This window comes from Macrobrachium nipponense, chromosome 11 (assembly GCF_015104395.2).
Source record: "Macrobrachium nipponense isolate FS-2020 chromosome 11, ASM1510439v2, whole genome shotgun sequence".
Classification (NCBI taxonomy): domain Eukaryota; kingdom Metazoa; phylum Arthropoda; class Malacostraca; order Decapoda; family Palaemonidae; genus Macrobrachium; species Macrobrachium nipponense.
Window position 1 is genome coordinate 9,675,380 of NC_061087.1, and position 22,149 is coordinate 9,697,528.

Here is a 22,149-nt window from a genome sequence, read left to right on the forward strand (position 1 = left end):
AGTGACCATCGCCTAGGAGCACCCACAGGACAGGAGGCCACCTCCTCCACTAACATATCACTTGACACTATCACTGGAAACTTTCTCAAACTTATCCATAAGAACACGTAGGGATGCCCCTATCCATGACACTGAACTTACAACTAAACTAATCTTGTTATCAAACTTAGAACTAAATCTTGACTTGAGACTGGCAATGGCATCAGGATCGGAAGCACAGGAGTATGTGGAGGAATACAAGGAGGACTGAGGACAGGAGAGAGATTATGCCCAGGGATAGAGGGAAGAGCCAGACAGGAGTCTGTCTTAGGCTTAGAAGAAACTCTATTCAAAGAGGCCCTACTTTCAGCACAAGTGGCCGCCTTCCTAAGCCTATTTTTCTTAATTTTATTAAGATGAGACTTAAGCATCCCAATCCTTGCATTCAGAACAATTAACCTCCCTCAAACATAACTGTCCCCTACACTTAGTGACATGGTATGTGCATCATAACAAAACTTAGCAAGTCTAGTCTTGCAGCCTTTGGTACAATAGTGAAGACTAGAAGCACTAGAATCTGACATAGCTAAACTAAGAGGAAAATAAGCTACAAAAGCAAACCAAAATAGGCAACAACTCAAGTGAACTAAAGAACGTGCATCACCAACTTCAGCATAGAACAACTGGCAAATCAGGAAAGCAGGAACACAATGATAGACTTGTTGCAGGTTGTATGGCATAAAATAGAATGACACCGCTGGCCTCTGTTGCTTCCATGCTCCCGTGGCAGTGGATGGAGCCTGTCATCCAACCCCCTCTTTGCAACTGTCACATTACCGCGAATTTTGAATTTAGGATGCCATGCGAGCATAATCGTTAGCTAAGTATTTACTAGGTAAGTTACTTGTATAAAAACAGAAAAACCAGCTAAATCAACTATCTCATCTTAACCAATCACTAATGCAGGGCAAACAAAATTTTTCATAATTGTTACAAATAGATCCTTGAGTACAAACCTGCAAATTTCAAAGGTTGTCCAATGGCTAAGTCAAAAATGGTGACACTTCCATCCGAGTATCCAACAGCAATGTGAGTGTTATCCAAAGAACCAGGAAGAGGGGGACGTGGCTCAACAACAGTTACTTCTCCATGGACATCAGCGTTCAAGGTAAGAGCCTAATACATGTATGAGAAAAGATGTAAAGTATTTGCTTTACTTCCATTCAAATTAGCTATATTACTGACAATTAAATTCAATTTAATATCAATTTCTAAAATTCAAAAAAAAATTTTCCTGGCCCTTTACATGTAACTAATTGATGTCTTTGTGAAAGTCCTTTCTATGTAACAAGCTCATGTCTTCATGAAATGAAATATACAGTTCTCCACTTTATGAAAATATATTCTAATGAGTAAATCTTATTTTAAAACACTTTAAAATAAGATTTATGCATTTCCTACCAACATCATGAGACTCAACTTAGTAAATATGTTATTGTTATAATACAATTAAGTTTGTTCATACTTACCTGGCAGATATATATATAGCTGTATTCTCCGAAGTCCGACAGAATTTCAAAATTCGCGGCACACGCAGTGGGCGGCCAGGTGGTGGTACCCATTCCCGCCGCTGGGAGGCGGATATCAGGAACTATTCCCATTTTCTATTCATATTTTATCAGTGCCACTGTCTCCTGAGGGGAGGTGGGTGGGCACTTTAATTATATATATCTGCCAGGTAAGTATGAACAAACTTAATTGTATTATAACAATAACATTTTGTTCATGAAACTTACCTGACAGATATATATATAGCTGAATCCCACCTTCGGATGGTGGGAAGAGACAGAATAGGATTTTTGGGAAACTAAATTAAGTTGATGATATACATCTTGGTTCCTCACCTGTTAGCATAGCCGACTTCGTGATTACTGTCACTAAAGTCTGCTTCTGCGTTACTAGAGTTGCCAGCGAGGTAGAGACCTGTAATGCTGGTGCGCTCTAGATGATCTGTCAACAGGGGCGTGACCACAATGTGACTAGACCATATGACCATACTTCTGAGGGCAACGAAGCTAAAACCACCACCTGACCTAACCTATTAAAGTTAGTTCCATAACTTCTAGGCTAAAGAAAAGGAACGCGCCTCAAGCGACCAACCCTTCAAAGTTAAAAGCACACCTATCCCTTTTCTATAGGATAGGATTCGTGTTGCTTGCTGCCCCCAATAATATATCTACGGATATGTATGGTCCTAGCGACTTACAGATCTCAAATGTCGTCTTCACATCCCGTCGGAGTGTGAAGCGAACACAGAGTTGCTTCGCTAAAGCGTGGCACTCAGGATGTTACTGAGTGTCATGCTCTGTTGAAATGCTTCCGAGGCCGCGCCCTCACCTCTTGAGCATTCATATTAAGAAAAAATCTCAAATCTTTATGCAAACATAATGAATGAGACTTCTTAAAAGAACTCCTTGACTATAATGCCAGGGTGTTCTTGGACATGAACCAGTCTGGTCTTTTACGGAACACCGCAGATTGTCCGTTGACCTCGACTTACTATAGTTTTATTAAGATAAAACTTGAGAGACCCGACAGGGCACAGGACTCTCTAATGCCCTTGCCCAATAATTTGTGCCATACCCTTGGTCTCCAAACCTTCGGGTCAAGGGTTAGACAGGTTTTCGTTCTTATCAAGAACGGAAGGCTTAGAGGACAGACCGCATTATGTCCTTTAAAAGCTAAAACCTCTGATGATAGCTAAAAGCTCACTAACCCTCTTTGCCGTGGCTAGAGCGGTTAGAATGTTAGCCTTTCTGGTCACGTGTATTAAGTTCGCAGAAAGGATAGGTTCAAAATGCTTTTGGCATCAGAAACTCAGACTACGTCTAAGTTCCATGCCGGAACCTGCGATCCAGAGAATTTCAAGATCTCCCCAGACCTCAAAGATCGTGAAGCTTTGTTGTTTGACAGAACCGAATCTCTGAGCCTAGAGGCCGTCAACAACATATTTGCATATTCTACAATAGTTAGGACTTCTATCTTATCTCGTACTTCATACGGAAAGATAGAACCATAAAGAAATTCACAGAGGTCGAGTTGGAGGAACAGTCATTTCCCTTCACTATCCAGAAACGGCCCGCTCCGATTGAACACTGAAAATAGGCAGCACTGCTTTGCCTTGGCCAAGAGACTGCCATTAATCTAGAAGATCTTATCGCTTCTCGATAGTCTGAACGCCGTCAGACTCAGAGAGGAAAGATATTAGATACTTCACTAAGTGACGAAGTTAGATTACACCGATTCTCTCGGGAAGGGTCTTTGGACAATTCTCTGAATTACCTGACCTCTGTGAATCCAACCTCTTAGAGGCCAACATGTGGCGACTAAAGCTAATCCTCTAGGATCATGAATAAGGGAACAACTTAAGAGGAAGCTCCTTCGTCTTCAAAATTACGAAAAACTTAACGAAAGGACGCCCTCAGTCTCTCCTCACTTTCGAAATACTTCTAAGTGAGGATTACTCAGACGTCAGTAGTTGTTGCCTTCGATCGAGAAGACCCGCACGGACGTGCACTAGTTTAACGAACCTCTTGAGGACCGTTACGTTCCGTGCCCAAGCCCATAACCAATTCTCTGTTCTTGAGCTATGAAAGAGCTGAGAAATTATCCGAGATGATTTGGGCCACTCGATCCAAACTCACCCTTCGAGGAACTGGAGAGCCGACCAATTTGGCTTCCAATTCTTTCAAACAATGAGCCAGAACATCTGTTTCCTCTGTTCGGATGTCTGGCACCCTCTCGCTATCACCCGAGGTGATCCTCAAGCCGTTGAGAGAAAATTAGAATTATTACAAGATCTTTGATGTTATTCCAATTTCTTCGTGAGGAAAAATTGTAGAGGTCTGAATTGCTGTTTATTCAGGGAAAGCAAGCTTCTCCAGCGAGGAAATGGTCCCCAGCAAACTCATCCATTCCCTCACTCAGCCTGCTTCCTTCCCTAAATAAGGCTGCACTTTGCATAAGCAGGAGAGCATTATTATAGTGCTATGCCGCGGTAGATTCGTACAGAGATCTGTTACCGTGCGGTAAACCCGCACCGAACAAGTATAAGAGATATCTTGTTGAAATTTTCTAAGTAAACGGAAGGCATGTTCATTCATGATTACTAGAAATTTCCTCAACCCGAGGCTAAAAATCCATGATTGTAGGGCAGAGAGACGCAACCAAACGCGCATGACACTGAGCTAGCCGGTACTGCGTAGATCACATCACAGTAACAGCAGCCTTGTTCATCGTCTCGCACTATCTGCCATGAGTGCCAGCTACTCCTTTTACGAAGGGATAGGCATGAAATTATCGAGCAAAGGAAAACTCTCAAGCAGGCATATTTAAACGAAACAAAATTCGCTAAATACAGAATCTGAGTTGGTGTTGTCGTAACAAATACCTGAATAGTTATTCTTACTCCGAAAACTCTTGGAAGGTTGAAGGGAGTGTCAAATAAATACATTAGAACAACAGTTCTTTCGGCTTCTATCCGCAGAGGTAAATACTATATGCGTATATGACTTGACCCATGCGTTAGCAAAATGACGCAAAGATAAACTACGTAAGTATTGTAGTAATTTGAACATCGAATTCTCTACTACATCTTTCCTCGACGAGGAAGAGAGAAAGAAAGGAAAACGACTGTCCACGTTCTAATGAATGAGACTTTTTAAAAGAACTCCTTGACTCTTTGCCAAGAAAAGGGGAGTAATATTCGAATAGAGATCATCAAGAGAGAACCGAGGATCGAAAAGGACCGTTCAATGTTCTTATGATATTGGACATAAGACTTCCTGGATCTAGTCTACAAGTCTTTTTCTTACTCCCCGGATGAGCCTCTGAAATGAATGAGAGCTCTTCGAAATTTGTTAATGAGTTTATCCGCTTAAACGATAAAAACGTTAAAATCTATGTCAATGAGAACTACCCCATTTATGAGGGGTCCCCCACTTAAATGACAAAACGTTTAGTATCTTGACAAAACTATTAGCACTTTGCTAATAGGGGAAAACCCTTTAACATGACCGAAAGTCACACAGGAATCCGAGTATATAATCTTCCCGATTCTCAGAGAAATCGATGAAGAGGAAAGAGGGATCGAAGAAAAAATTCGGGTATGTCTCTCCGCTAACTCCGAATCCTTTTTAAAAATTTCTGTAAAGGAATGTCCTGTGGAGAGTTCTGAAAAAACCTCCTCTTGACGAGCGTTTATAAAGCGTCAAGCGTCCTAAGAAACGTCCTGAACAGCAAATAAAACGCCTTCTACAAGTCTTTTCTCTCGCAAAGCGTCCTGCCGAGCTTCCACCGAAGCGTCCTGGCGAATGTGCACAAAAGCGTCCTCAAAAGCGTCCTGGAAAGCGTTTTCCTGCTGGCGTCTCCAAAGCGTCCTGCGACGTCCTCAAAAAAGCGTCCTGCTTAGCGTCCTGCTTAGCGTCCTGCTTAGCGTCCTGCTGAGCGTCCTCAAAAAACGTCCTGCTTAGCTACGAGCGTGTCTGAGCAGAGAACACCATGTCTTCTGAACGACGTTTCAGAGAGGAACTCGTTGAGCGCCTTGATGCATGCAAGGCCCGCCAAGAGGCGTCCTGGCGAGCGACCTTGCCAACATCTCAATGTTATGACGAACCGCGTTTTGCGTATGACGTTGAATATTTTTAAGGGACGTCCTCATGCGAGTCTCCATGGAGAGCCGCACGCTGCTCCTGAAGAGTGTGGAACACTAAAGGAAGACGTATGGCTTTCGTCTTCCGCAAGGTGCTTGCCGAAGCGTCCTGGAGAATGTCTCTACTTATAGGACGTCGAGCACCTCCAAAAGCTTCCTCACGTCTAAATTGCCCTTCTTATGCCGACCAGAGACATAAGTTGTTTGACTGTGCAAAGCAGCTTGCCGGCCGTCAAACTTATCAGCTTGCTTTTCGAAGTAAAGCGAACGTTACATAACGTATACGGAGCGCCATGAGGAGAGGAGACGAATACTGAGTTGCTCCTCCAAAAGGTGGAATCAAGAATGTCCTTGATTACCAAATTCTTTTGGAATGCTAGCGAGGTTGAAACAGCTCTAACTTCATGAGCGTTCACTCGCAGGAGGCTCAAATCACTCTTCTGGCAAGATGAATGAACCTCCTTAATAAGTATAAATCTTCTGGCAAAGGAATGAATGAACTCCTTAATAATGATAAATGATGTATACATGAGCGTTCACTCTCAGGGGGCTCAAATCACTCTTCTGGCAAGATGAATGAGCCTCCTTAATAATGTATAAATGATGTATACATGAGCGGTCACTCGCAGGAGGCTCAAATCACTCTTCTGGAAAGATGAATGAGCCTCCTTAATAATGTATAAATGATATATACATGAGCGTTCACTCGCAGGAGGCTCAAATCATCTTCTGGCAAGATGAATGAGCCTCCTTAAATGTCCTTAGAAAAAGAGCCAGTGCATTCTTCTAAAAGGGTAAATGTGGTCTCTTTACTCCTCATCCTCTCGTGACAAGAGAGAGGACGTGAAGCGTCCTCTTCTCTAAAGCTTCTTTAGGGGGTGCGAGTCCTTCCGAGAGCCCCAACCCCTGTGTGGGGAGGATGCCTCGGAGGCCGAGAAACAACCCTTGAAGCTTCGTGCACGTGCTCGATCTTCGGCAGCCTGGGAAGCGACAACAGGACCTGCCGAAAGGAAGCCAGATCAGCATGAAAAACCCGTAACCCTCCTTCGGCTTTTGACATGCCCTCTCCCTGGTTTCTGGGAGTCCGACAGAGGTCTAGGCCTAGAGGCGTTATGGGGATGGGGCCGATCTGACGTTCCCTCCTAACGAGAGAGAGGACGTGAAGCGTCCTCTTCTCTAAAGCTTCTTAGAGGGCGCGAGTCCTTCCGAGAGCTCCAACCCTTGCGCGGGGAGGACGCCTCGGCGGACGGAGAGAAGCAATCCTTCAAGATTCGTGCGCGTGCACGATCTTTAGCCAGCCTGGCGAAGCGTCAACAGGTTCTGCCGAAGGGACGCCAGATCGGTGGGGTAGCCCCCGTAACCCTCTTGCGGCTTTCGACATGCCCTCTCCCTGAGTCCTGGGAGTCCGACAGAGGTCCAGGCCTAGAGGCATTATGGGGCCGATCTGACGCCCCCTCCACAACACAAGGGGCACTACACTTCACAACACTGATTGGAGAGCGAGCACTTTAGTCTAAGATTACTTGATGTAATCCTCTAGCAGACACTTCTTCTAGGCCCGTAAGCCATACCACAGGGTTAGGCAAAAATAAAATCTACAGGAGGTTAGAAGGTTCATTATTTCTAACTTCTGTTTACTGTGGAGGAAAACTCCTGATTCTAACACGCTCTAAAATGCGTACATGAATCCTACTTCTTCCGTAATCAGTCACACATTACACTAATTACATTGAACTTATGCAAAGAAAACAAGTAAACGCCATATACACTAAGCGAGTGTCTACCGAAAGTTCCGGTAGCTTCACCATCCCCCATGCAGACAACAAAATCTGAAACTAGGCTAACTAGCCTCAGACATCAAATGCAATGAAAAATTTACGATAGCGTATGCCTAGCCACAAATCCAAGTCAATAATCGTAAGAATAATTAGGATACTTAAGCGGCTAATGAAGTTTCAAAATCCTAGGCGGAGGTCTGTAAACAGTTGTTTACCGACCGGCGACAGAAAAAATATAAATAGAAAATGGGAATAGTTCCTGATATCCGCCTCCCAGCGGCGGGAATGGGTACCACCACCTGGCCGCCCACTGCGTGTGCCGCGAATTTTGAAATTCTGTCGGACTTCGGAGAATACAGCTATATATATATCTGTCAGGTAAGTTTCATGAACAAAACATATTTCCCCTCTAAACATACTGATCAAGTCATCAAAAACCTAAACTACTTCTCATTTATGAAAATAACTTCTAGAAGTACAAGGTATTTGCCTAAATTTTGTCTGCAGATTTAAATTTAATAATAAAAAAATAATCATACTAACCTTAGCTCCTCTTTTGATATCCCAGATCACAACTAATTCACAAGCAGGAACTGCAATATACTTTCCCTGTTGACTAAACCGAGTCACAAATCGAACACATCTTGCAGTACCAATGACTCCAAACACAGATGCAGGCGCATATCTTAGATACTGAGTAGTTAAGCCCATTTTGCTGCATCTATCATATCACACTTTGAACACTAGCTGTGACCTGAAATAATGAAAGTATGTATGTATTAGTTAGCAACCTGAAAAGTCCAAGGATGTTACAAAGAAGGGATGTCTAATTCCTTCCATGATGCTCGAGGTATCAAAAGGAGGATTACTAGCAAATGATCAGCACTCTGATCAATACCATGCACAGGGTCCAGCTCAGTCATGGAAATTGTGAGCAAAAACCATCACAAGTCTGACTTTCCTGATTGGATTCTTGTTGCCAGATACCAGACAATAGGGATTTGATGGAAAGCACAGAGAACTTGAAGACAGAAAGAAGGGAGAAGACAGACACCATGTTTCCTAAAGCCATCACGTCATCTATCATTCAGCCACTTGCAAAGAGAATAGAGTTATTGGAACAAGCTCAGTTATTGGAACAAGCTCATAGCAAGCATGACTTGTGTGCTGGAGCCTTGTAGCTGGATATGAAAAAGAACTGAGTCAACCAACTTCTTTTCCTGAAGCTTGGTCCCCGATGAGAATAAGACTAGAATTTCTCATACTTCTGGAAACACCACACTACCTCCCTTGTAGTGGTCTGCAAGCCAAAACAGAATGAGATATTGTTTTGTCCCATCAGAGCTCTGCACTGCTATCTAAAAAGGACTCATCACCTAAGACCTAGTTGTCCTAGACTTTTTGTTAGCAAAGGGCTGGTCCAGAAGGGACGTGTCTAATAACACCATTTCATTCTGGCTGTGTGAGGTGATTAAAAAGACATATGTACTCCTCACTTTAAAGTGCTGTCACTGCATCTGTGAAGGCTAGAGCACATGACATCAGAGGAGAGAGTTCCTCTCTGGTATTCAAGAAGAAAACTAGTCAGTTCTTAGGATTTTGAATACTGGTTCCTGGCTTCAGCAGACCACATTCACTTACTTTTACCTTGGACACTTTTTCCTTGGGTACCCGGTGGTGGCTGTCCAACAAGTTGTGTAGCTCATCCAGTGCCCTTGGCAGGACAGTTTGTATCATGCCTAAGATGATTGTATGGAAGAGAGAATGTGTGAGTTTGCTGGTCTCCTAGTTTCTCTTTCCTTTTCTTCTCCCTACGGGTGGGTTGAAGAATAGACACATCATATGCTGGAACTGGCCTGATGCAGATGAGTGTGGCAGCCATGCTGGTTGCAGTTATTTGGTTTGTTCCTATACAGTAGACAAATCTGCTTCTCAGTAGCACTTACTCCTCTCTCTGGCAAGGGGAGGGAGGAGTGGTAACAAACCTCGTCGCCTACATGGTTTTGTTGCTTGGACAGACAGAGTTTTCTTTACCTTCCTTGGATGCAATGAATCTAGATGTGTCTCATTGTATTTAATCCCAGAAGGCTGAGTTTTTAGATACTCGCTTATCTATTTTCTCATGGGCTCAGACCCTCTTTTTTAGAACTCGATCTTCTAGTTAGGGTGGTTAGGTTGGCTGAAACCCCAGCGTGTTCAGGGTACTCGTACCTCTCTCCAAGGATAAGTTTATCCTACTGTTAAAACTGGTTTGTTCTGCATATGAACAAATGACAAATTCTTAATCAATTTGTATTTTTCATAGCTAACAAACCTGAGGTCTTAATGTTAAATACCCACCTCTAGCCACATTTTTTGGCAATATTTCTGTAACGAACACTCTTATCAGAACGAGATTTTGCTATAGTGTATTACACCCAGTGCCGTAATTTATAGGGGTATCGTGAATCATTAATTGTCAAGAATAACGACACTTGTCCTTGTACCAAGAGACAAAAATTTCTGGATACGAACACAGCAGTAAAAAGCTCAACCTACCCTCTTCCCCCACCCCCACCTGCCACCCCTGTCCTTCTTCCTTCCATTACCTTCCCTTCTCTCTCTCTCTGTTGCCAATTGGTATGTGTTCACCCTCCAAACTGCGTATAAGACTTACACAAAACATGGAAATTGGTGAAATTAGCCTATGTATTGTAAGTATGTATGCATAAATATTAAAGCAATTTTATTATTATTGCATTATTATGACAACTAGAATTCATGGAAACAGTTTGTGATAATGCATTGGAATATGTGTGAAGCTCCACTAATGTGGCAACGATGATTTTGCCATTCTTAGCATGCAAACATTAAAGGTTACATTTATTTCTGGCATACAGTTATTAAAAAATCAAAATACTAATATAGACTTAAATTAGTGAAAAGTGCTAGCAAAAAAAAAAAATATATAATCCACTAATCGTCGTCTGCTCCGCGATGGTTTTTGGCAGCCAGATGTACGACAAGGTTAGAAACATTGGATTGTATCTACTTTAGAATTATCTGTAATTTTTTGGGGTAATTTGGTTGCAAAAAAGAGATAATAAACATGAATCAAATAATCATTTTGAAGTAACAAAGTGAAGTTAAACTAAATAATGAGTAAAGTAGACAATTAAGGGAATAAAGGTTTGCATCTCATAAACAGTGTCGTCGTCTGCTGCTCGTAACTGTGTTTGTGGAGTGAGCGCTTAGGAACCAGGAACAGCAACGTGGTTCAAGTGCAACTTGGAGTGGATTAAGACCAATAATGTGTATACAGGCGGTCCCCGGCTTACGACATTCCGAGGTTACGACGCTTTTTCTTAAATATTCAATGGAAAATCCGTCGTGGGTTACGACGCTTGTTCCGAGGTTACGACGCTGACGCTTCCGACGCTTCGAGTTAACAAAGCTTTTAAAAAATGCATGCTATGATAAAAATCCTTTATAGTTTAGCACAGTATATAATAAAAATATGTTTTTGGTTACATTACAACAAAAATTTTGAGGTTATGATGATTTTCGACACTTTTTTTCGTATTTTTTACAATTTTTTAGTGACGCCGCATATGCGGAACTAGTTTGCGGGCGAATGAATACACTAGCTTAGGATGCGCAGTTTAAAACAGTCCAAAAGCGCAAATAATGAAAAAATGTTATTGTTATTATACAATTAAGTTTGTTCATACTTACCTGGCAGATATATATATAGCTGTATTTTCTGACGTCCGACAGAAATTTCAAAACTCGCGGCACACGCAGTGGGCGGCCAGGTGGTAGTACCCATTCCCGCCGCTGGGAGGCGGATATCAGGAACCATTCCCATTTTCTATTCATATTTTTATTAATGTCTCTGTCTCCTGAGGGGAGGAGGGCGGGCACTTTAATTATATATATCTGCCAGGTAAGTATGAACAAACTTAATTGTATAATAACAATAACATTTTGTTCATGCCACTTACCTGACAGATATATATATAGCTGAATCCCACCTTCGGATGGTGGGAAGAGACAGAATAGGATTTTTTAGGAAACTTAAATTAAGTAGATGATATACATCTTGGTTCCTTACCTGTTAGCAAAGTAGACTATGTGATTACTGTCACGTAAGGCTGCTTTTGCTTAACCCTTAAACGCCGACTGGACGTATTTTACGTCGACATACAAAAGTTTTTTTAAAAATTCGCGGAAAAATACTTTTAGGCTACCAGCCGAAAACTCTTGAATCACGCGCCTTGGGGGATGCTGGGAGTTCACGGATCAAGGTGTTGTTTTGTTTACAATCGTTACGCAGGGCGCAAGCGCAAATTTCTTTCTTGCCGCACTAAAAAGTATCTGTGACACATCTCTGAAAATTATTTCGTCACTTTGACATAATTTTTGTACCATTTTTAAATTAGCCGTTACATAGAGTATTATATATGAAATGTGCGCATTTTTATGTAGAATACAACAAAAAAATACTCATGATTGTAGCTTTTATCAGTTTTAAGATATTTTCATATAAATAACGATGTGCCAAAATTTCAACCTTCGGTCAACTTTGACTCTACCGAAATGGTCGAAAAAACGCAATTGTAAGCTAAAACTCTTATATTTTAGTAATATTCAATCATTTATCTTAATTTTGCAACTAATTGGAAGTCTCTAGCACAATATTTCGATTTATGGTGAATTTATGAAAAAACTTTTTCCTTACGTCCGCGCTGGTAACTCTTCCGAAAATAATCATACATGCGATTGTGGTAATGTTTGCACTTTTAAATTAGCCGTTTACATAAAGTTTTATATATGGAAATGTGCGCAATTTCATGCACAATACAACTAAAAACAACCCATGGTTGTAGCTTTTATCAATTTTGAAATATTTTCATATAAAAATGATAAGTGACAAATTTTCAACCCTTCGGTCAATTTTGACTCTACCGAAATGGTCGAAAAACGCAATTGTAAGCTAAAACGCCTATATTATAGTAATATTCAAGCATTTACCTTCATTTTGCAACAAATTGGAAGTCTCTAGCGCAATATTTCGATTTATGGTGAATTATGAAAAAAATAACATTTTCTTTACGTCCCGCGCGGTAACTCTTCCGAAAAAAATCATGCGTGCGATTGTGGTAATGTTTGCACCATTAAATTAGCCGTTACATAACGTTTTATATATGAAAATGTGCGCAATTTCATGTATAATACAACAATAAATAGTTGAAGGTTGTAGCTATTCTCATTTTTGAAATATCTGCATATAAATCACGATAAATAGAAAAAAAAAACCACGTTCGGTCAAATTTGACTCTACCGAAATGGTCGAAAAACGCAATTGTAAGATAAAACTCTTACAGTCTAGTAATATTCAGTCATTTATCTTCATCGTGAAACAAATTCGAAGTCTCTAGCACAATATTTAAATTTATGGTGAATTTTTTAAAAAAAACTTTCCTTCCATCCGCGCGCGGATTCTCCGCCACAAATCTCCGAAATGCGCAAGTCCCATTCTCGGAATATTTGCTCCGTTTCATATTAGGCATTTCATAGAGTTTTATATATGAGAAAATGTGCGCAATTTCATGTAGAATAAAACGAAAAATATTTGAAAGTTGTAGCTTTTCTTATTTCCGAAATAATTGCATATAAAAAAATATATATATAAAAAATTCGACATTCGGTCAACTTTAGCTCGTCAGATATGGTCGAAAAAACTGCATTTGTAAGCTAATATTCTTACAGTATAGTAATATTCAATCATTTGTCTTTATTCTGAAACATATTGGAAGTCTCTAGGACAATATTTAGATTTATGGTGAATTTTTGAAAAAAAAATATGTTTGTTTACGTAAGCGCGTTACGAATTCATGCATTATTTTGTGATAATATTTCTCTGTGTTGCTTTTATCGTTTTACAATGTGTTATATATCAAAATGATCGCAATTTAGTGCACATTACAACGAAAAAAAAAGTAACTTGTTACCTTCAACTGTTTTGCGCACAGCGCGATTTGAATACAATTATATATGAAATTTCGTTTTTGCGCTATCATATATCGCATTATTTATATATGATAATGATAATTTTTTTCATTTCTGATGGTTGCATACTAAACTTCAAGCAATGACAAAAAAAGGAGCCAAAAATGAACTCTTAATCTTGAAAACTAAGCGCGCTGTGATTTTTTGAAAAAAATTTTTTATTTTTCCGCTTACGCGCTCACTCTCAAACCCCTCCGGCATACGGGAGTCATTTTTTTATTTACCGCTCCGGCGTTTAAGGGTTAATCACAGAGTTGCCAGCCAGGTGGAGACCTGTAGTGCTGGTGCGCTCTGGATGATCTGTCAACGGGTGCGAGACCTCAGCGTGACAAGACCATCGAGGCCATACAAATGAGGGCAACGAAGCAACTGACCACCACCTGACCAACTATACACAAAAACCCCTTAAAACTAACTAAAGGATGGGAGATCTTCACATAAGACTCACCACAACCTAAAAACACAACAACCTAACTTAAACCTAACTAAGGTAAAGGGAAAGAGTTACTTCCGGACCCCAATACTGTGTCCGCAGAAACGTATGGCCCCAGTGCATACAATCGTCATAGATCGTTCTCACATCCTTAGTAATGTGAGGCGAAGACGGAGTTACTCCTCCAAAAGGTGCAATCAAGGATGTCCTTGATTGACATGTTCTTTTGGAAGGCAAGAGAGGTAGCGACGGCTCGTACTTCGTGCGCTTTTACTCGGAAGAGGCTCAAATCAGTCTTCTGGAAAGATGAATGAGCCTCCCGAATGGTGTCCCTTAGAAAGAAAGCCACAGCATTCTTCGATAAAGGTAACTCTGGCCTCTTCACAGAGCACCAGAGGTTACCTGAGGGACCTCTTACCTCTTTAGTTCTATGCACGTAGAACTTGAGAGCCCTGACCGGGCACAGGACTCTCTCTGGTTCTTGGCCCACCAGACTTGACATACCCTTGATCTCGAAAGTCTTCGGCCAAGGGTTTCGAAGGATTTTCATTCTTCGCCAAGAAAAAAGATGGGTTCAACGAGCAGACAGCATTGTCCCCTTTGAATCCCATTAACTTGCTAAACGCTTGAATTTCACTAACTCTCTTAGCCGTCGCAAGAGAAGTTAGGAAAAGAGCCTTCCTTGTCAGGTTTCGAAGAGACGCTGTCCTGAAGCGGTTCGAAAGTGCTTGACATAAGGAATTTCAGGACTACATCCAGATTCCATGATGGAGGTCTCATTTGAGGAACCTTCGAGGTCTCGAAAGACTTAAAAGGTCATGAATATCCTTGTTGTCAGACAGGTCTAGGCCTCTGTGCCTAAAAACCGCTGACAACTGCTTTTATAATCCCTTGATGGTAGGGACCGCTAATTTCTGCACATTTCTGAGAAATAGCAGAAAATCAGCTATCTGGTTCACAGAGGTCGAGGAAGAGGAAACTCCCTCCTTTTTACACCATGCCCTGAAGGAAGCCCACTTCGATTGGTAAACAGCTCTTGTGGAAGCACGTCTCGCATGTGCGATTGCTCTCGCAGCTGCTTTCGAAAAACCTCTCGCTCTGGCCAACTTTTCGATAGTCTGAACGCAGTCAGACTTCAGAGCGGAGAGGTTTTGGTAAAAAAAACCTTTCGAAGTGAGGCTGTTTGAGTAGATCTTTCCTCCAGGGCAATGTCCTTGGAAAGTCACAAGGAAAGACATGACTCTGTGAACCATTCTCTCGCTGGCCACATCGGAGCGATCAGGGTTAACCTCGTCCCTTCCGATGGCCGCAAAACTTCCTCATGACTTCCCCCAGAATCTTGAATGGTGGGAAGGCGTACAAGTCTAGGCCCGTCCAATTCCAAAGAAAAGCGTCTACCGCGATTGCTTCTGGATCCAGGACCGGGGAGCAGTAAAGAGGAAGTCTCTTGTTCCTTGACGTTGCGAATAAGTCGACCAGTGGACGTCCCCACAGCGTCCACAGGTCTCGACAAACGTCCTCGTGCAAGGTCCATTCCGTCGGAAGGACTTGGTCCCGACGACTGAGAAGGTCCTGCCCTGACGTTTTTTGCACCCTCCGACAACTGAATCTCGTCAGGATAGTCACCTTTTTTCGTTTGCCCACAGCAGAATCTCTCTCGCTAGGGAATACAACGTTCTGGAGTGTGTTCCTCCCTGGTTTTTTAAATAAGCGAGTGCTGTGGTATTGTCCGAGTTTATCTGAACAATCTTGTTCTCCAAACTCTTTTCGAAGAACTGCAGGGACAGAAATACTGCTGACAGTTCTTTGACATTTATATGCCAGGCTACCTGTTCCCCTCTCCAGGAGCCTGACACTTCCTTCCCCCCTAGTGTTGCTCCCCCCCCATCCTGTGATGGAAGCGTCTGAAAACAACACTAGGTCGGGCTCAAAAGACTTAGGGACACGCCCTCTTGAAGCTTCTGAGGGTCAACCACCATCTTAGATGGTTCTTGATTGGAATCGATATTCTCATTGCATTGAGATCGTCTTTGGCCTTCCACTCGTCTGCCAGGAAAAATTGGAGGGGCCTGATGTGCAGTCTTCCCAAGGAAACAACCTTTCTAGCGAGGGGAAAGGAAGGAAATGGTCCCCAGCAGACTCATCCATTCCCTCGCCGAGCAAGTCTCTTTCCTTAGAAAGGCTGAGATCTTTTCTAAGCCTAGCCGCTGACGTTCCTCGGGACGGAAACGCTCGAAAAGCCACTGAATCCATCTGAATCCCCAGATACACGATGGACTGTGTTGGGGTCAGATGCGACTTTTCGAGGTTGACCAGAAGTCCCAGGGACTTCGCTAAGGCTAAAGTGAACTGCAAGTCCTTCAGACACTTCTCTCTCGACGACGCTCTGATCAGCCAGTCGTCGAGGTATAGGGAACTCTTATTCCCGAAGAGTGTAGCACCTCGCTACGTTCTTCACAACCACTGTGAACACCATCGGAGCCGTGGTCAGTCCGAAGCACATAGCTCTGAACTGCCATACTTTGTTGTTTTCAAGGACAAATCTTAGATACTTTCTTGAAAGAGGGGGTGGATCGGGATGTGAAAAGTACGCGTCCTGCAAGTCTAAGGGATACCATCCAGTAGCCCGGTCTCAACGCTCCCAGAACAGAATGAGGCGTCTCCATCGTGAATTTGATCTTCTCCACGAAAAGATTGAGCCTGCTTACATCTAGAACTGGACGCCAACTGACGACTGCTTTGGTACTAGGAAGATTCTGTTGTAAAAACCTGGAGACCCCAGGTCCGCGACTTGTTCCACCGCTCTTTTGTCGATCATCTGCTGAAGGAGATCAAACAAGACTTTCTTCTTTTCTCCTTGGTAGGATGGAGAAAGGTCTCTGGGAGTCGTAGAAAGAGGAGGAAGATCTAAAAAGGGGATCTGTACCCTGCTCCACGATCTTGAGGGACCAAGAGTCCGTGTCTCTCTCTCTCCCCCCCACGCTCCCGCAAATACTTCAGTCTGGCTCCGACTGGTGTCTGAAGGACATGCTTTTCACTTGGAAAGGCTTTGGCTTAAAGGAAGCTCTCCTCGTGAAAAACCCTCTCCCTCGAGGAGCTGCTCTCGAGGGGGGAGCCCCACGAAAGGGCTTTACTTTCTTCGGCGGACAAACTGCAGCCGAAGAGGTTGAAGGTACGGCTGACCGTCTTGAAGACTGGGCCAAAAGGTCCTGAGTTGCCTTTTCTTGTAAGCTGTTCGTCAGGTCCTTTACCAAAGTCTGGGGGAAGAGATGGTTCGAAAGAGGCGAAAACAACAAATCCGCTTTCTGAGCTGGAGTCACCGAACGAGCTGTGAAGTTGCACAGCAAAGCTCTCTTTTTTAATAAAGCTGTTCCAAAGTGAGATACGAGCTCCTCCGAACCATCCCTGACGGCTTTGTCCATACATGCTAACTTAAAAGCGAGTCAATTTCCAAAAAATCCTGAGCAGAGGTCTGTAAACAGATGTTTACCGACCGGCGACAGAAAAAAATATGAATAGAAAATGGGAATGGTTCCTGATATCCGCCTCCCAGCGGCGGGAATGGGTACTACCACCTGGCCGCCCACTGCGTGTGCCGCGAGTTTTGAAATTTCTGTCGGACGTCAGAAAATACAGCTATATATATATCTGTCAGGTAAGTGGCATGAACAAAATCATTGCTTGTTTCCAGTACATAATTAAAAAAACTAAGTTTCTGGTTAGATTACAACGCAAATTCCAAGGTTACGACGTTTTGTTATGCTTTTTAACGATACCTCATACGCAGAACTAGTTTTTGAGCGGAGGCACATAAATTAATTAACACTATTAAACTGTATGGTAAATTGACCGAACAACAACCTCGGACGGTCGAGGACGCTAAGCCTTACAATACCAAAGGACGCCACTTCAATCGCGTGTCTGCCTGAAGTTCAGTCGGTTGTGTGCTAAGACGTTGCTGAAATTCCTTGCCATTTTCGCAAATTTACAATGGCTCCTAAACGCCAAAGTACTTCCTCCGATGATAGTTCATCCAAGAAGAGGAAGGTCATCACGATGGAGGTAAAATATGACGTGGTGAAGCGTTCGGAGAAGGGAGAAACTAACACCGAAATAGGCCGTTCTTTAGGCTTGAGCAGGACCACGGTGGTAACCATTGTGAAGGACAAGGAACATATTCTGAAGCACGTTAAGGATGCTGCACCGATGAAGTCAACGGTGATAAACGAGAAGCAACGTAGCCAGAGCATTGTTGAAATGGAGAAATTGCTCATGATCTGGCTGGAGGACCAGAACCAGCGACGTGTTCCGGTGAGCTTAAGTGTGATCCAGGAGAAGGCTAGAGCGCTGCATGAGGCAGTAGTGAAAAAGTTTGGCGAAGGCAGTGCTGGTGGTGAATTTTTCCGCGAGTAGAGGTTGGGTTTAACCGTTTTTAAGGCTCGTGCAAATTTGCATAATGTGAAGCTCCAAGGTGAAGCTGCTAGTGCTGATAGCGAAGCAGCAGGTAGTTTTCCTGGTGGTTTGGCCGAGATAATTAAGGATGGTGGCTACACAGCTGACCAAGTCTTTAATGTGGATGAGACTGGATTATTTTGGAAAAGAATGCCAAATCGAACGTACCTTTCCAAGGAGGAGAAGTCAGCACCTGGCCATAAAGCTGGAGAGGAACGACTGACTTTGCTGTTTGGGGCCAATGCAAGTGGCGATTTGAAACTGAAGCCCTTGCTAGTGTATTTGGCCGAGAATCCCAGGGCATTCAAGGGCATTTTCAAGAGTCAACTCCCTGTGATTTGGAAATCAAATAAGAAGGCTTGGGTTACCTTGATGGTCTTCGAAGATTGGTTCAATGACCATTTCGTGCCAGCAGTGGAACGGTATTTGACTTCGAAGGGTCTGCCTTTTAAGGCCCTCTTAGTCCTGGACAATGCCCCTGGTCACCCTTCAAATTTGAGCGATATGCACCCTAATGTGAAGGTGGTGTACCTCCCACCCAATACCACATCGCTGATACAGCCAATGGACCAGGGAGTAATAGCTAATTTCAAGGCTTACTACCTTAGAAGGACCATACGTTTTGCTTTGAGGGCCATAGAAGCTAACAAGGAGTTGACACTGAAGCAATTCTGGAGGGGCTACAACATTGCTGATGCAGTGAAAAATATTGCAAGTGCTTGGGAAGAGGTGAAGACGACTACTTTAAATGGGGCCTGGAAGAAACTGTCTCCACAGTTTGTGCAGAAGACGTCGAGACTGTGACGAGGAAGATCGTAGGGCTAAGCAAGAGGCTGAAACTAGATCTTGAACCTGATGATGTAACAGAGCTGCTGGCATCCCATGGAGAGGAATTGTCTGCAGAGGACTTACTTGAACTTGAACAACAAATGATTGAGGAAGAGGAGGCGGCACCAGAGCCAAAAGCCAGGTCATTAACTGTGAAAGGCTTGTCAGAGGATTTTACTCATCTGGAGAGAGCCTTGGCTTCTTTTGAGGCAGAAGACCCTAACGTTACCAGGTTTGACAAAATAAAACGTGGAATGTTAGACTTAGTAACTTTCTACAAGGAGACCCTGAAGGAGAAGCAGACGAAGAGAAGTGTACAGTCCAGGCTTGACACTTTCTTTCACAAGTCTCCAGTACCACCACCTCCCACTCCTAGTCCTGGTAAGGAATTCTGAACTGTTTTACTAATTTATGTGTTTACGTAGTGTACATATAAAACGTGTTAATTTTTTAATGTAACAATGATATTGTTATGTTACAATAAAGTTTCATACATACTTACCTGGCAGATATATACATAGCTAAGACTCCGTCGTCCCCGACAGAAATTCAAATTTTGCGCCACTCGCTACAGGTAGGTCAGGTGATCTACCGGCCAGCCCTGGGCGGCAGGACTAGGAACCATCCCCGTTTTTCTATCATATTTTCTCTCTCCACCTGTCTCCTGCGGGGAGGCTGGGTGGGCCTTTATTGTATATATCTGCCAGGTAAGTATGTATGAAACTTTATTGTAACATAACAATATCATTTTCATACAATCAACTTACCTGTCAGATATATACATAGCTGATTGGCACCCTTCGGTGGAGGGTAAGAGACAGCTACTATATGGAATAGACAGGTAAACAACATATGTTGTAGGTATAAATAAAACCTTGGTTCCTACCTGATAGGTGGTAGACTTCGTGGGTGTTTGCCCAGTAGTCTGCATCACCTCAAGAAAACTTTAGCGAAGATATATGATCTATGGCCAAGAGTTCTTGTGGGTCTGCCGATGGGGTCTTATCCGCTTACTCGGCAGAGCCTAAAAGGACTTGTCAATGGGTGCTGATCAACATTATATTGACAATACACCTTATGAAGGAGCACACAACCAATCCCGACCACCATGATCCTAACCATATGTTAGAACTAAGGATTGTTACGAGTTATCCCCGAACTCGTCAACAACCAACCGTAACTCAAAACCACTACGCACACATACATAATTTTCCAAAAAAAAATTATATACTCAACTAATTGGATATGACAAGAATTCTCTTACTGAACAACATAGACGGCCGCCCGTGCGAGCCAAATCCTCCATTGTTCGAAGAGACTCTCGACCATATCCAAAAAGAAGAACAGTAGTATACATTTAAGGATTGGTGTCGGCTCCCGTACCCAGAATCGTATCTGCCGATACGATAGGACCTAGAGAAAAACACTTCTCATACGTCACACGTACGTCTTTCAAGTAATGAGATGCAAATACTGAGTTGCATCTCCAGTATGTGTATCAATGATGTTTTTAAGCGACATATTCTTATAAAACGAGAGAGACGTCGCAACCGCTCTTACTTCATGAGCTTTTACTCTCAGTAGTTGTAATTGTTCGTCAGGACAGACCTTATGAGCGTCCGTAATGACGTTTTCTTACAAAGAACGCCAGAGCATTCTTGGACATCAGTCTTGTGGGGTTTTACCGCGCACCAAAGACCTTGTCTAGAGCCTCCCAAACTGACGCTTTCTCTGAAGGTTAGAACTTCAGAGCTCTAACAGGGCATAGAGACCTCTCTGCTTCTCTGCCTACGAGACTCGACATTCCTTTGACTTCGAATGACTTAGGCCAGGGATTCGTGGGATTCTCGTTTTTCGCTAAAAACAGGTCTTAAACGAGCAAATAGCCGAGTCTCCCTTGAATCCTACTTTATCCTGCAGAGCTTGTAATTCACTAATTCTTTTTGCCGTAGCTAAGATAAAGGAAATAGGCATTTTCTAGTTATGTCTCTAAACGATGCCAGATGAGGAGGTTCGAATCTATCCGAAGACAGATATTTGAGGACTACGTCCAGGTTCCAGTTCGGAGGTATTGGTTCCTTAGACTTTGAAGTCTCAAAAAGATCTTATGAGATCGTGGAGATCTTTGTTATTTGCCAGATCTAATCCTCTGTTCCTTAATACAGCGAGAGCATACTTCTGTATCCCTTTATTGTGATACGGCTAGATGAGATTTTACTCTCAGGAATAGCAAGAAATCAGCAATTTCCGCTATAGAGGTAGAGGAGGAGGACAACTTCTGGTTCTACACCACCTCTAAATACCTCCCACTTCGACTGGTATACTTCGTAGTGGAGGTTCTGCGTGCTCTCGCGATCGCGCTTGCCACTTCGCGAGAAAAGCCTCTCGCTCTGACAAGTCTTTCGATAGTCGAAAGGCAGTCAGAGCGAGAGCGGGGAGGTTTGATGGTACCTCTTGAAGTGTGGTGTCTGAGAAGATCCGTCCTTCTTGGTAGGGATCTTGGAAAGTCTACGATCCACTCTACCACCTCCGTGAACCATTCCTGGGCCGGCCAAAAGGGGGCTATTAACGTCATCCTCGTCTCTTTTGACGCCACAAAACTTTTTCATTACCAACCCCAGGATTTTTGAATGGGGGAAAAGCATAAAGTCTACTCGAGACCAGTTTTAGCAGGAAGGCGTTCTACCATAATTGCTCTTGGATCTTCCACGACGAGCAAAACACTGGGAGCCTTTTTGAAATGAATGTTGCGAAGAGATCCACATGAGGAGTTCCCACAGAGACCAGAGATCGAGACACACTCCTCGTGTAGAGTCCATTTCTGTATGAAGGACCTGGTTCCTCCTGCTGAGCCTGTCCGCCCTCACATTCCTTACTCCCTGTACGAATCTTGTCAGCAGGAGATGTTCCTGTGAGAC

At 43.0% G+C, this 22,149-nt stretch overlaps 1 protein-coding gene across 2 annotated transcripts in view; it reads right to left on the minus strand.

The window, feature by feature from the left end:
• LOC135219951 (WD repeat-containing protein 3-like) overlaps positions 1-22,149 on the minus strand; it is a 271,400-nt gene that overhangs the window by 223,491 nt on the left and 25,760 nt on the right. For both annotated transcript variants that reach the window (XM_064257236.1, XM_064257322.1), the window contains exons 3-4: positions 8,011-8,221; positions 996-1,155 (exon numbers count right to left, since the gene is read on the minus strand). In XM_064257236.1, coding sequence (XP_064113306.1) covers positions 996-1,155; positions 8,011-8,178 — 328 coding nt within the window. In that variant the 5' untranslated portion in view covers positions 8,179-8,221. The remainder of the gene's footprint in view (positions 1-995; positions 1,156-8,010; positions 8,222-22,149) is intronic.